The sequence below is a fragment of the Belonocnema kinseyi genome, chromosome 6 (assembly GCF_010883055.1).
Source record: "Belonocnema kinseyi isolate 2016_QV_RU_SX_M_011 chromosome 6, B_treatae_v1, whole genome shotgun sequence".
Lineage (NCBI taxonomy): Eukaryota > Metazoa > Arthropoda > Insecta > Hymenoptera > Cynipidae > Belonocnema > Belonocnema kinseyi.
In genome coordinates, this window is record NC_046662.1 from 48,596,676 (window position 1) to 48,612,890 (window position 16,215).

General features: G+C 27.9%; 1 protein-coding gene across 1 annotated transcript in view; it reads right to left on the bottom strand.

The window, feature by feature from the left end:
* Positions 1-16,215, bottom strand: part of LOC117174953 (receptor-type tyrosine-protein phosphatase kappa) — a 108,687-nt gene that overhangs the window by 7,673 nt on the left and 84,799 nt on the right. Inside the window, exons 10-12 of the mRNA XM_033364420.1 lie at positions 14,847-14,923; positions 9,999-10,238; positions 4,166-4,510 (exon numbers count right to left, since the gene is read on the bottom strand). Of these exons, the coding sequence (XP_033220311.1) occupies positions 4,166-4,510; positions 9,999-10,238; positions 14,847-14,923 (662 nt within the window). The remainder of the gene's footprint in view (positions 1-4,165; positions 4,511-9,998; positions 10,239-14,846; positions 14,924-16,215) is intronic.

Below are 16,215 nucleotides of genomic sequence, written 5' to 3' on the forward strand. Positions count from 1 at the left end.
TGAGATCAAATACCTCTAGTCTCTCCTCGCGAGGTATAATAAAAATAAAGAGGGTGTGAGGTCAAAAAGAAAATCTTTAAAAATCTCTCGGACGTTACAGATCCATCTCGACAAAAATATTTCCTTAAGATGAACCTCTTTTTCAGCCTTTTTTAAATAAACATTCCTAAGATTATTCATCTGATAAAATAAGGAATAAAAAGCAAACTTTTTTCAATATGATAATAAAACAAAAGACATCTTCAAAAATAATTGTTTATATTTTAAATTTACATTTAAAAAAGTAAACTGAATAATTAAAAGACAAAATTTAATTACTGAAGAAAAACAGAAGTTAAAATATCAGGTCAGTATCAGAGTTTAACTGTATTTTGTTTAAATGTTAAAAAATTATTTACGACAGTTTTGGTAGAAAATCTATCTTTTTTAGTTAAAAATCCAACTCTTTGGTTAATTTTATTTTATTGAACATTCATCTATTTGATTACAAATTTCTGTATTTTTTTTGATAATTTATCATTTCTGGTAAGAACTAATCTTCTTGGTTAAAAAATTATCTTTTTAGTTAAAAATTAAACTATTCCCTTGGCTAACGAAATCTTTTGATGAATTTTTTTAAAGATTCAACATTCTAATTCAAAATTCATCTTTTTGGTAGGGAATTAATCTTGTTGGTTAAAAAATGATATTTTTGGTTAAATATTCAACTATTTGGTTTAATGTCAAAATCTTTTGCTAAATTTTTTTTGTGGAAGATTTTTGTTTTGAAATTCATATTTTCGCGTTGAAAATTTAACTGTTTCTTTGGTTAAAGTTTGTATTTGGATTAAAACAATTTGTTAGAAAATTCAATTATGTAGTTAAAAATTCATATTTTTGCTTAAAAAATTAACGAATTGGTCAGAAATTCAAATACTTGGTTACAAATTAAACTATTTATTTAATAATTGTACTATATGTTGGAAAATGAAATTTTTTCAATCCTATTTTCTCAATGAAAATTCAACTGCTTTGTAGCTAACTCGCATTTTTGGCTTTGAAATGAAAAAAACGGTTTAAAATTCGTCTTTTAGAATATTAATCTTAAAAAATTAAATAATTTAGATAAAATTTTTTATTGGAAATTCAACCACTTGATTGAAGATTTCTGTATTTGGTTGATAATTTTTACTTTTTGGTAAAAAATTAATCTTCTTGGTTAAAAAATCATCCTTTCGGTTAAAAATTCAACACTTCGGTTAAAAATTTCGTTAAGATCTAAATTATTTCCATTTTTATTGAGAACTTATCTTATACTTTTCCAGAAAATACATTTTTTGTTCGTTAGAAATTTATAATTTTAATAAAAAATTTAACTGTTTGGTTTTAAATAACTTTTTTGTTTGAAAATCATATTTTTGGATTGAAAATTCAATTGTTTCGTAGAAAATTCTTCTTGTGGGCTTGAAAAAATTTGATAGAAAATTAACTAATTTATTTAAAAATTTAACTATTTGTTAGAAAATGAACTTTCTTAAATTTAGTTTCAGGAAGAAAATTCAACTGTTTTGTAGCTAACTTGTCTTTTCGGCTTCGAAATTTAACAAAATCGGTTGAAAATTCTTTTTTTTTTGTAGCAAATTAACCTTCTTGGTGGAAAATTAATCCTTTTGGTTGAAATTAAAAATTTTGATTAGACATTCATTTTTTGGGATTAAAGTTGAACTACACTCTTTTAAAAATCCTTTTTTTTTTAAGATGCACGTATTTGTTTGCAAATTTAAATACTTTGTTTAAAATTAGTTGTTTTGTTGATTGTGATCATATTTTTAGTTGAAAATTTTTTTTCAGTTAAAACTTCAATTATTAAGATGAAAATTTAACTTTCTTGATCAAATATTAAATTTCTTTTTGAAAATTTATCTCAATTCTATTTAAACTAAATTATTTTTTTAAAAATCATACTTTCGGGTTTAAAATTATACTTCATTGTTCTAAATTCGTCTATATGATTAAGGATTTGTGTATTTTTGGAAAATTCAACTATTTTTGTCATTTTTTCTGATAGGAATCTCAACTCTTTTGTTGAAAATTCGTCTTTATGGATTCAGAATTCATCTATTTCATAAGGAGAGTAGAAAATTCAAATAAAAAAATCATTTTTTTACTAAGAAAATTAATTTTCTACAAAAAAAGATAAATTAATTTTCAAACAATGTCAATTTGGAATTAAACAAAAAAATAATAGTAGACTTTTCAACCGAAAAAATAAAATTTCAATCAAAATCAGATGGATTTTTTTAATTGGTTTCAATTAAATCAATTCACATTGAAGTGAAAAAATGCAAAAAGGCGATATTTTCCTGAAAACATGGGAAAAAATAAAAATGCGTTAAAATAAGGGGAAAAGAGTTTATGTACGGCCCCTGCCGTATAAATTGACGGCTACATAAAATTAAGTTTATATTTTGTATTTAAAAATAGGAAGGGTACCAAAATGCCACCAAAAAAATTGTCATAAAAATTAAAGTCAATATTTTAAATTAATATTTATGAAATTTCTATGAAAGATTTTGAGGCATAATAATAACTTGCTTAATTTTTGTTTATTTAAGATTGTAACTTCATAAAAAAATTCGAAGATGACATTTTAGGGGAATTTGTCCAATTTATGTGAAAGTAAACAGAATTAATGGAGAAACTTCTCTTTAATGATGTACAGCAGAATTATATATTTAAAAAATTGTTTAAAATTTTTATAAACAAATTAATCGAGAAAAGTTAGATTTTCAGTAAAAATGATATATGGCTACTTCAGATGTGTCTTTTAAAGTGGAAATCTGAAAAATTAAAAAATGAATTATAAAAAAAAGAAACCATTTTTTAATTATTTAAACAAATGCAAAAATTAGACATTTTCAAAAAGATTTTTTTGTTTTTTAACCGAAGGGAAATAAATATCTTGCTTATAGCTTTTTTGTGTGATTCTTTGATTTCAGATCATTTGTATTATTTGTTTAAACAAATTTAATTAACGAATGCGTTATATTGTCATTTTTTAGTGAAAGGAATTCGTTTCTTTAAATCAACTTTAGATATGTTAAAAATACCTCTTGATATGATACTTGGTCATAAAAAATACTTTCTATTTGTTTACACAAACTACATAAACAAATTCATTGCTTTGCCATTTTTCAATGTATAGATTTTGTTTTTTAGAGAAATAAATCCCTAAAGTCTTGATAATAGCTCTCTCAGTTATTTTTTATGATTACTAAAAAATTAGTAATTGTTGATAAAAAATATAATAAATAAATTCATACTTTGGCTAGGTTTTAGTAGACAAATTCAGTTTCTTTAACACAATCAATTCAATGTGTATTACCAATATGCCACCAATGAGATATTTTGCTATTAGACAACAATTCATAATTTTTAAACAAATTACTCTTAAGCCCTTTTTATTCGATTTCAAAAAAATCAATTTTTTTTTTATTTAAACAAACAGAAATTATTTTGTTATAACCAAGTATTATATCTAGAGGTATTTTTAATATGTTTCAAGTTGATGAAAAAAACAACGAATTCCTTGGACTAAAAATAATAATATAACGCATTTGTTAATTAACTTTGTCTAAACAAATAATACTAATGATCTGAAATCAAAGAATCACACAAAAAAAGCTATAAGCAAGATATTTATTTCCCTTCTGTTAAAAAACGAAAAAAATCTTTTTGAAAACGACGAACTTATTCATTTGTTTATAAAACTTGTTTAAATAATTAACAAATGGTCTCTATTTTTTTATAAGTCATATCGAAATTTTTTGTTCTTCAAATTTTCGCTTAAAAACACACCTCTGAAGTATCTATATATAATTTTTAGTCAAAATCTAACTTTTGTTGATTAATTTGCCTAAAAAAATGTTTAAACAATTTTTTAAATATCTGATACTGCTGGGCATCATTCCAGACAATTGTTTCTACTAATTCTGTGTAATTTCGCATAAATCCGATTAATTCCGAGAAAATGGTTTCTTCGATTTTTTGGTTTTAATGAATTTGGCTGCATTGAGCGGCAATCGGAAGTTCTGGGATTCGATTCCCAGCGGAGCGAAGGAGAAGATCTTTTTTTCAGGAAAAAATTTAATTATAAAAATAAAAAGTCGACTCTAAATTTACTTACCATGTTTTCAACGAGTTGAGGTCTATGTCTGCGAACAGTCTTTACTGCTTGAAAAATGTCGACCTCACCATGTTGAATAACTTGTTCGATGCAGGCATTGGCGGCGCAATAAACCCCAACACGACTTCTGCCATCTGGAGAAACAACTGCAACTGGTCCATAATCCGTCCTTTGCCTCCAGTTTTCCACCATATTCATCAGTTCTACCAGACTATTCGTGGATGTTGGAACCTTGTGTCCCATTGGCCAACAAGTCAGTTGAAAAACCTTCACAGTCTTTGGAGGAGCTTTTACGCCTGCCATCAATTCCGTCAAGGAAACGATTTTCTTGTTTATCCTGAATTTCTGCAATCGAAAACTTTTTTGTTTAATCCCCACTACTGCTTTCTAAATAAGATTGAGATCATTTACAGGGTGTCTAACGACCCGGAAAATCCGGGAATTAGTTGAAAATCCGAGGAGGAATTACTCCTGCAATCTGGTGGACGATGCGCATTTGATACTCTATTCCCCGAGAGATAAACTCTCAGGGAAGAGAGTATACTAATGAAGAATAAAATAAGACAGAAACAGATTTTTAGCTAAGCTAAATTAATAGCTTCTTAACTCTACTGTCTTAGGGAATCAAGGATTTCAATAATTTCGAAAGAATTCCAAAGATTTTCGGGCATTTCAAAGGGATTTCAAAGGATTTCAAGAGATTAAAAAATGTCACGAAATTTTGAACAATTTTGTAGGATTTCCAAAGATATAAGGAGTTTTCTGGAGAATTAAAAAAAAATTGAATTCAATTTCACGAGATTCCTAGAGAATCCAAAGATGGCAACGGATTTCAGAGGTTTCTAAGGATTTGAACTTTTTTAAATATCATAATCCCCCCTTACAAAAAAATATTATACAAAATTATTAATTTCTTATGATTTTTTCACGATTTTAAAAAAATCAGTGTAGAAAATCATGATAAAAACATAATGTTCAAATGTGGATAAAATTAAAGCTTGCAAAGATTTCCAATGATTTTCGGGAATTTTAAGAAATTCAAAAGGATTTCAAGATATTAAAAAAATTTCAAGGCATTTTCAACAATTTTGTAGGATTTTCAAGATTTAAATAGTTTTCTAGAAAATTAAAACAAAATTAACTAAAATTAAATTTAACGGAAATTCTTGCGAATCCAAAGATTTTAAGAACTTTAGAAGTATAGAAAATTATAATACAAACAGAATGTATACATATGAATAAATGTAAACGTTCCAAAGATTTCCAATGATTTCAGGGAATTTTAAAACATTCAAAAGGATGTCAAGAAATTAAAAAAATTTAAGGGAATTTAAAATAATTTCCTAGCGTTTGCAAAGATTTAAGGAGTTTTCTAAAGAAATAAAAAAAATTAAATTATATTTCACGGGATTCCTAGCGGATTTAAAGATTTTGAGGGCTTTTAAAGGTTTCTAAGAACTTGAACTTTTTTTAAATCTCGTAATTCCCCCTTACGAAAAAATATTATACGAAATTATTGATTTGATATAGTTTTTTTCAAGATTCTAGAAAATTATTATAAAAACATAATGTTTCAATGTGGATAAAATTAAAGGTTCCAAAGATTTCCAATCATTTCAGGGAACTTTAAGACATTCAAAAGGATGTCAAGGGATTAAAAAAATTCAAGGGAATTTAAAATAATTTCCTAGCATTTGCAAAAATTTAAGGTGTTTTCTAAAGAATTAAAAAAAATTAAATTATATTTCACGGGATTCCTAGCGGATTTAAAGATTTTGAGGGCTTTTAAAGGTTTCTAAGAATTTGAACTTTTTTTAAATCTCGTAATTCCCCCTTACGAAAAAATATTATACGAAATTATTGATTTGATATAGTTTTTTTCAAGATTCTAGAAAAAAATTCTAGATATAATTAAAGGTTCCAAAGATTTGCAATCATTTCAGGGAATTTTAAGACATTCAAAAGGATGTCAAGAGATTAAAAAAATTTAAAGGAATTTTAAATAATTTCCTAGCATTTGCAAAGATTTAAGGAGTTTTCTAAAGAATTAAAAAAAAAACATTATTTTTCACGGGATTCCTAGCGGATCCAAAGATTTCAAATACTTTAGAACGTTTATAAAGACTTTCACTTTCTTTAAATGAATACTTTCAATTTCGCTTACAGTGTAGAAAATCATTATAAGAAACATAATGTTTAAATAATTTTAAGAGATGAAAAAAATTTCAGAAGATTTCGAACAATTTTGTGGCATTTCAAAAGATTTAAAGGGTTTTCTCGCGAATTAAAAAAAAAAAAAAATTTCACATGATTTCTGGCGAATTTAAAGATTTCAAAAACTTTCAAAGGTATTTGAACTGTTTTTATAGAAAACCTTGATAGAAAATTTTAATTTAATTTAAATATTAAAGGAATCTGAAATGATTTCCACTTATTTTAATGAATTTTTACAATTTGCAGAGAAAAGATTTCATAGGATTTTTAAGATTTCTAGGGATTTTAACGCATTTCTTTATTTAAAAGAACTTTAATGAATGCGTTATTTAATTTATATTAAAAGGAATTTCAACTAATTTATACTTATACTAATACATTTTTAAGATTTCTAGAGAACTTTAGGAAATAAATTAAATTTTACTTCAAAGAAATTTCTACGGTTTTTATTCATTTCAAGGGGTATGAAGTAAATTTTGTAAAATTTAGAATCATTTAAACGATTTTAAGTTATTTAAAAAAATGAAAGAATTTAACTAAATTTAAAGAATTTTATAAGGCCAATAATTATGCCAAATGTTTTTGAGGAGTTTAGAAATTTTAAGAGAGTTCAACAGATTTCTAGAGAACTTAGGGAGCAAATTTAATTAATTTTATTTTTAAGGGATTTGCAATGATTTAAAAGTTTTTAATGGTTTTAAAGTCATTCCAAAAGATATTCAGTAGAAGAAGAAAATTCTTGACAGTTTTTCGTTTTGTGGGTTTAATTAAAATTAAAAACTTTTAACTTTTTAAAAATTTTAAACTTTTAAAATTAAGTCTTCAATTGTTTTAATTCAAACTTTTAATAATGTACACGTATAAAATGAAAGCTTTAAAAATTATAAATGTTGATTCATTAAATGCCGTCAAATTACAATATTCGAAATTTGAAACTTTTATGAACGAAAAAGTTGAAAGATTTTAGGTCAAAATTGCAAATCCACTTCATAATTTTCAATTCTTGAATTCTTGATTCAGTAATAAATCAATAAATTTCTCAACGTTAAAAGTGATTTAATTTTGAAGCAATTTTAATTCAGAAATATTCAGAATGGAACTATTTTAAATTTCTTTTCAAACTAAACACTTTTTTACTTGGAAGGTAAATTATTTTTATTTTATGTCGCTTGAAAATTGTTATTTCTACACAAAAAATATAAATTTGTATTTCAAGTGAACTTATTTAAAATTGTATTTATACTATATGATATAAAATTGATGGTTTTTTAAATGATTAAATAGATTTTTCTGCTAAAAATGTATAAGATATCGGGCCAAACTCTGATTTTATAGTTTTTTTCCTCCTCAAAAATTTCTGGTCATTTCACGGTCAGGGATAAGAAATTCGAAATTCCAAAAGACAAAAAAAATTTATTTTTTCAATAAATTATATTCATGTTTTTGTGAACCTCAAAGAATTAATTTTTCTGCCAAATTGTTATTCAAAAGTTTTTTCTTCCAAGTTTTTTTAAACTTGTTTATACTTTTTGCATCTTTCGATTGGTATGACCATTACTTTGAAAAACGAATATTTCAAAATGAACATTTTTTAAACAATTTTAGGGGCAATAATGAAGTAAGGAAAATATTTAATAAATTAGGAATAATAACTTAATAGTACAATTAAACTTTCTTATACATTTTTTCATAATTTTCATGAAAAAATAAATAAAATTGTTGTGCTGGAATTATTTTAAAGGTGAATTTCCATAGAATACGAACGAATTTTTGATAAAACGTTGTCGATTTTTTTTCGGATTCTGCCAAGATCTGAATTTAGAAAAAATAAGCAGCAATAATTTTTAATTTTAAACCCGTTTTTAAATACTCTTTTGTAAAGGGTTTACCATAACCTAAAAATTATCTAATTTTTTCTTAAGAAGAAAAGATGGCGCATACAAAAGTAAAATTTTCTATGTCATCCTGATGTTTTTTTGTATTAAAAAATTGAAAAATGAGAAAATTTCGTTTCTTATATGACTATATTGGAAGCTTTTCTGTTGGTGGAATTTATTTCGGGGGTGGCACAAAATTGTGACATTAGCATGTAGATGCGCATTAGGAATAAAATTTTCCATGTCATCCTGATGTTTTTTTTGTATAAAAAAATTGAAAAGTGAGGAACTTTCATTTCTTAGATCACTATAATGGAAGCCTTTCTTTTTGTTGAATTTATTTCGGGGATGGCACAAAATTTTGACATTGGCATGTAGATGCGCATACAGAAATAAAATTTGCCACGACATCCTGATGTTTTTTTGTATAAAAAATTGAGAAATAAGGAAATTCCGTTTTTTAGATGACTGTACTAGAAGATATTTTTTTGCCAAATTTATTTCAGGGATGGCTCAAAATTGTGACATTGGTATGTATATGCACGTATTAAAATTAAATTTCATATGTCATCCTGATGTTTTTTATTATAAAGAATTGAAAAATTATGAAAGGCCGTTTTTTTAGACAACTACACTGAAATTTTTTTGTTAGTACAATTTCCTTTAGGGATGGCTCAAATTTATAGTTTCGGTATTTCGATGCTTTTACAAAAATAGAATTTTCTATGCCATCCTGACATTTTTTTTGTGATAAAAAATTAAAAAATAAGGAAATTTTATTTTTCAGACGACTATACTAGAAGCTTTTTTGTTAGTCTAATTTCTTTCAGGGATGACTCAAGATTATAGTATTAGCATGTAGATGCGCATACAAAAATAAAAATTACAATTTTATCCCGATGTTTTTTTGTTATATAAAAATTGAAAGAATGAGGACATTTTTTTTAGACCACAGTGCTTGAATATTTTCTTCTAGATAGTATTGCTTTTTTGTAATTAGTTGGTAAAAAATTAAAAAAGAAAGGAAATTTTATTTTTCAGACGATGTATTGAAAAATAAATTAACCATGCTACAATAACATTAATTTGTTATCGAACATTGAAAAATAAGAAAATCAAGAAAAATTCTTTTTTTAAATTATTATGATGGAATATTTTCTTTTAGTTCAATTGCCTTCGAAGATGGCTAAAATTGAAAGTCTTGGACATGTAGATTTTGGTAAACAAATAAAATTTTCTATCTTATAGTGATGTTTTTTGTTTGTTTTCAGCGGCTAAAAAATCAGAAAAATGAAGAAATTTCGTTTTCACAATAATATTTGTTAGCAGTGTTTAAATTAATCCAAATTTTTTGGGAGTGGCTTAAATTAAAGGCCTTGACCTTTTTAGCCTCATAATAATGAGTAAGATCATTTTTACATTTACAAGAAAATTTTTCAAAGACAAGCATGGGATTTTACAAGGAAGGAATTTATTTTTAAAATTGAATTCTTATAAAGATAAAAATAATATCCATTTTAAAGTATACAAATATTATTTATTTTAGTGGACATCCGACAGATTGAAACTCTAGTTTTCCTATAAACCTTTTCCAAATTTAAAATTTGGAAACCAGATTCTTTGGTAAAATGATATCGATTCTGATAAAATAATATTGATTTTATATTTAATTAAAAAATTATAAAAAATTAGTAAAGAAATTGTAAAATTAACTTTTTGATTTTATTCTCGGATGAACTTACCCAGGTCTTGATATTGGTGTAATGATTATGACTTATGTGGTCTATCGTGAAGACTGGTCCATACTTTTTGGAATGCTTAGTCTCTGGCCAGAATGAAGGAAAACTGGTTGATGCTGGAGGTGGTACACACAAAACTACGACTGCCGCACATTCGTAATCGTAAACCAATGACCAGAATTCACCACATGTGTGTCGAAGTGGCCACTCTGTTACGATATATTCCCTAGGCTTTGTATAACCCTGAAATACAAATTAAATTTTTTGGAAATTTGGTCCAAAAGGGACAGAAGAATCGTTTTCAGACTTCATAATTACTCTTTCCCCTTTTCCCGTCTTTGCATCTTTTCTAAGCAAATTTATTTTTCCCTTGGTTTAAATATACTTTCCCTTTTTTATCGTTTTTTTGTTTGGATGCGAGCTGAATAAAACTCAATAAGAAAATAGTATATCAGGCTCCTAGAGCGAAGAAGCTTTTCCGACGAGTACTGAAGACGTACACAAGTCGCAAAAAGTGCCTCTCCCCCTTGCCGCATAATATATATATATATATATATATATAAATCTCGTTTCACGATGTTTGTCGCCACTAAACTCTGAAAATACTTTGCCGATCTTGATGAAATTTTGTATACTGTCTGTAATTTGGTCCAACTTAAAGGATAGGATACTTTTTATCTCGATTAATTATATCAATATTTTTTTATAGCAAATTAAATGTTTTTATCCGTAGGTTTCATAAGTTTCTAACAGATGATGGTGTAAGTTAGTTTATTGACCAACACTTCAACATTTCACATTATCTAGGTTGGGTAAACAACAAATGTATGGCGCCATGTTTTATTTGTTGAATAGTTTAGTATAATAATTCAAACTATTATAACTGAGCCACAGCAACGCGTGGACGAGTCTGCTAGTTTCTTTTTTTGATAAAAAATGGATGCTCTCAGACATTTTGAAATTTTTGAACTATTATTATTTTTAGGGTCGGTAAGGGTTAAACTTTGTTCTTTAATAAATTTTTTCCTGAAATTTATTTCATCAGCTGTTACAATTATTAATTGAAATAGTGACGTTAATTAAAAGTGAGAATTATATTACGCCATCTCCTTTTTTGCAGTGCTATAAGTGAAAAAATGTCAACTTCGTAGTTCACATTTTATATTGATAACCTAAGTTCAATTTGAAAAATAACAATGTTCAAAAATATATTTAACCTTAAAAGTAAATATTTAAACGAAAATAGTTCATTTATAAATATTTTATGGACATGGCGGACTATAATTCTGAGAAATTTTTTTTAAAAATTTTATATTATGCCAGGTCCAAAATCAATTTTCCACATCAGCTAAAATACATTCGTAATAGTATTAATGTTTTCACTAATATGTTCTTGATCATGCATTATTTCAGTCCATATTAGATTTTGAATTAAGAAGAATGAAAATTATGTTAACTTCCTCCAAATTATCGAAAATTCAATAACAAAATCGCCTGATACTTTTGGAAACTTATGGTAATTTTAGAGATAAATTATGATAAATTATTATAATTTGCCTAAAATTCGATTAAAAAATGTAAATAAAATGATGGAAATTCAGGAAAGTTATTTAAATTTTCGGTTATTTATGGTTATTTTACAGGTAAATATAGTAACGTACCATAAATTACCAAAAATTCACTGTTAAAAATTTCAACAAATTTCCGAAAATTTATTAAACTTTTCGGTAATTTACGATAATATTATAGATAATTTATCTTAACTAAAGATAAATTACGCAAAATGTAACTTAAAAAGGTCTATAATCTCATAATTGTGATATACAAGCCTGTAAATTTATAATTTTCATTATTCACCTCCAACGTTACTTTTCATTCGGTAGAGATTAAAAAGTGCTTATTATTCCCTAGAGAGTAAAAAAGTAATTTTTCTTTCCTAGGGAGTAAAAAGTAGAGATTTAGCCCCACTTCATAGGCGTCGAAAATAACTGAAATCATGCATGTCATAAGAAATAACTATTTTTGGTTAAAAAGTCTATTCTTATATTTTTGGTTGAAAATTCATCCCTTTTGGTTATAAATTCTACTGTATGCTTTGAAATTAAATTAGTTGTTTGAAAATTCATCTTTTTTGTTAAAAAGTCATCTTATTAGGGTTTCGTAGTCCTAGGTAGAAACCCTTATAGTTTCAGTCAAGTGTCCGTCCATTCATCAGTCCATTCAACGCACTTTTTTCAAAAAGGAAAGATGAGAGAAAACGATGAGAGTGGAGGTAGGGAAGTAGGCATTGAAGGTGATACGAAAAGGGGAATGAAGCATTAATTGAAGAAATGAGAAGTAGGGGAGATAAGAAGTGTGGTAAGAGGTGTAGTGAAAGAAAGTTAGGGAAAGGGAACTCACAGGAAGTAGAAGACGTGAGAAGAAAATGAAGAAGAAAATAAGAAGTAGGAGGAGTAGGAAGGAGGAGGGATGGTGTGAGGGAAACGATCGAAGGGGTAATAGAGGAAGAGAGGAGAAATGTTGGGAGAGAAAAAAGGAAGGTAAGACAAAAAGGGAAAGGGGAATTTATGGAAGAAACGGGAAGTAGGAGAAATAAAGAGTGTGGTAGAAGGGGTAATGAGAGGAAATTAGGGAAGGAGGAGTGAGAAGAAATGAGATTTGGGGAAGTAGGGAATGAGAGAGGAGATAAAGAGACGGGAAGTAGAATAAGTAAGGAGAAAATTAAGAAGGAAAGAAGAAGTAGAAGAGGTAGGAATGATGAGGGATGGAGTGGCGGAAGCGTTCGGGAGTACTAGAGGAAGTGAGTTGAAATGATGAAGGGAAAATAGGGAATGTGAGCCAAATAGAGGAAAGGGCAGTTCATGGAAGAAACGAGAAGTAAGAGAAGTGAAGAATGTGGTAGAAGCGAAAGTAAAAGGAAATTGGGGAAGGGGAAGTGAGGGGAAATGAGGGACGGGAAAGTAGGGAATGAGAAGGGAAATATAGAAAGATGAAGCAAGTAAAGTGACGGAAAAATGAGAAGGAAAAGAAGAAGAAAAACAAAAAGAAAACGAGGAAGAATTAGAAGTAGTAGAATGGATGAGCGAGTGAGTGGGGCATGTGATAGGAAGGGTACTAGGGGAAGGGAGGGGAACTCACGGAAAATCAATGGTGAAGTAGAAGAAGTGATAGTGAATTAAAAATTAAGTAGGAGAAGTGAGGAGAGGGGGGAGTAGATGAGAAGAAAATTGGGGAAGTAGTGGAAAGGAGGGTGGGCAGGTGTGGGAATGTCTAGCCGAGGGATGTTTGATAGATTTAATAAACATCTTAGCAGGCTCGAAAACTTTGTTTATAGACTTTGATAAACATTTGACATTTTGGATAGAAAATCCGTCCTTTAAATTTGAAATTCATCTTTTTGGTAGGAAAATCATATTTTTTGGCAATTCGTCTATTTGGTTGAAAATGCGAATGATATTGGTTAAAGTTTCATCTCTTTTTGGATATTAGATTTATTATTAATAAAAAAGTCATAATTATTGGTTAAAAAGTTCAAACGAATATATTGTTTAAACTTTGAATGTTTTTAAAAAATTCGTCTTTTTGACCTCAAAATTCAACTACTTGCTTAAAAATACAACTGCTTCGTTGAAAATGCATCTTTTATGCTAAAAAGTTTAACACTTAGGTACAAAATTAATATTTTTTTAAATCAAGTTTCAAAGTAAACGGTTTTCTAAAATATTCGACTTTTTAGATCAAAATTTCAACATTTCTGTCGAAAATTCATCTCTTTTAGTAGAGAATCTTTTTGGGTTGTAAATTCCAAAATTGTGTTAAAGATTCGTTGTATTGTGTTAAATTTAACAGTTTTTGATTTAAAATCATGCTGTTCTTTAGTGAAACTATAAATAATTAAATTTTCATTAAGAATTTATATTGCTAGCTTAAAAAAATGACTTGGTTAAACGTTGAACTGCTTTGCTAAAAATTAATTTTTTTGTTGAAGATTCATCTCTTTTATTTAAAATTTAATTATTTTTTTCAAAATTCGTTTTTTTTTCATTTGAAAATAAATTTTGGTAAATGAAAATTTAAGCATTTTGTTGAAAATATGTCTTTTTATGGTTGGAAATGATATTTATTGGTAAAAATTTGATCTACTTTTTCAACCATTTTTTGTGAAAACTAATTTATTAACCGAAAATTCAGCTGTTGGTTTAAAAATTTATATATTTTGTTACAAAAATTCGTTTTTTTTGTTGAATCCGACTGTTTTTTAATTGAAAATGAAATTCATTTTTCCCTGAAATATCAAATATTATATTTTCAGTGAAGAATTAATATTCTTTGTTCTGAAAATTCATCATTTTTAATAAAAGAGTAATCTTTATTGATTTAAAAGGAAATTTTATGTTAAGAATTCGTCATCTTTTGTTGAAAAATCAACTTGCTTGTGAACCAAAAGTACCTTTAAAAAAAATTCATCCGTTTGCCTGAAGATTCATCTTTCTTGGTTGAAAATTATTTTCGGAGTAGAAAATTCATCTTTTCGGATTTCAAAGTCAACGTTTTTGTACAGAAATTCGACTTTGGTAGAAAAACTTTTTTTTGTTAAAAAATTAAACTATTATTTCTTAAATGCAATATATTCGAAATTGAAATCTTACGAAGTCAAAGAATTTCATATTAGATTTAATATAATTTTTGTATTAATTTGATAAAAAAGAACTTATTATCCTTTTATTCCCCTATTTTCGTGAAAAATCACCCCATTCTTTTTGTTTTTAAGATCGTTTGAACTGCGAAGTCTGCATTTAGTTTTATGAGTCATAATTCTTATCTTCTTTTATTCAGTTCAAGATTACTTACGTCAACGAAGACAGCATTTATGTAGTCCGTATAACTATTTCCCTGGAAACTTGTGAGATATGGTCGGAAGTTGTCAGCTGTAAAGAGAGAAGATAGTTAAATCAAGTGTTTCGACCATTTTTGAGGTCCTTGAATGCACAGAAAAAAGTAAAAGGTTAGTGATTGGAGGAGGAAATAGGATAATTTAGGGGAAAGTGATGTGAAAATTAAAGATGTATCGGTAGGCGAATGGAGAGGAGTGGTAGTAAAGGAGTAAGGAAAGAAGAAGTGGAGAAATTAGGGAGAGTAGGAAAAGTTGGAGATGATTATGAATTTGAAGTTTAGGAATCATGTGCAGCGAGAGAATGGATAGTAGGGGAAGAAAGGATATGAGAATGGAGGGAATGTAGGGGTAATAAAAGAAGAAAAGTAGGAGAAGTGAGGAGATAGGAGGTGTGAAAAAGGAAATTAGGATGAAGTGAGTGAAGGAGGAGTGAAGAAAAAAAGGGGCAGTGATATCAGGGAACTAGAAGAAGTGATCGAAAATTAGTAGGAGAAGAGAGGGGATTGTTAGTGTAAGGAAGGCAACTGATAAGAAGTGAGTGGAGGGAGAGTTAGCAAAGAGAAAGTGATATAAGGAGAGTAAGCGAAGGGAGGGGTGATTTAAGAGAAAAATGAAGAGGTATGTGTAGGGGAATTATTAGAAGGGGAAGTAAATGAGTAAGAATTATCAAAGTGAGGGGAACTGAGATACGACCAATGAAGGAATGGGCAGTGTGGAAAGGGGAATTAATACAAAATAAGTAGAGCGGAAGTAAGAAAAGGAAATTAGGATAAGTGACAAGAGGCTATATGCGAGGAGCCGACGTGTGGAGAAATGAATTTGGACAAGTGAGTTGAGCAGAAGTGAAGGCAAGTGACTGACAGTGGAAGTGTATAAGAAGAATTAGAAGTCATGTCAGGGAAGTAAGAGAAGTGAGGAAAAGTGGAGAACCGTTGGATATGTGAATTAGGGGAAGTATGTGAAGTGAGATGAAGTGGGAGGAGAGGTAGTAGAGAAAATGATAAGTAAGGCCAGGGGTAGTAGGGAAAGTAAAGGATGGGAAGCAAGAGAAGTGTAGGGAGGGTAATTCAGACAAGGTGAGAGAATATTGAATGAGTGGAGAAAGATAAGGTGAAGCCCTAGGAAGAAAGTAGATAATGTGACGGGAACGCTATGGAGTGTAAGTAAGAGGATTTAGAGGAGAGGGATTAGAGAATTAAGAACAGAAAGTAGAGGAGTAAGGAGAAAAAGTAGAGAAATAAGAAAAAAAAGGAAAGGATTAAGCGGAGGAATTTGTGGAGTAAAGAGAGAAAGCAGATAAGTAAGGAGAGGAAGTAGACGAGCAAG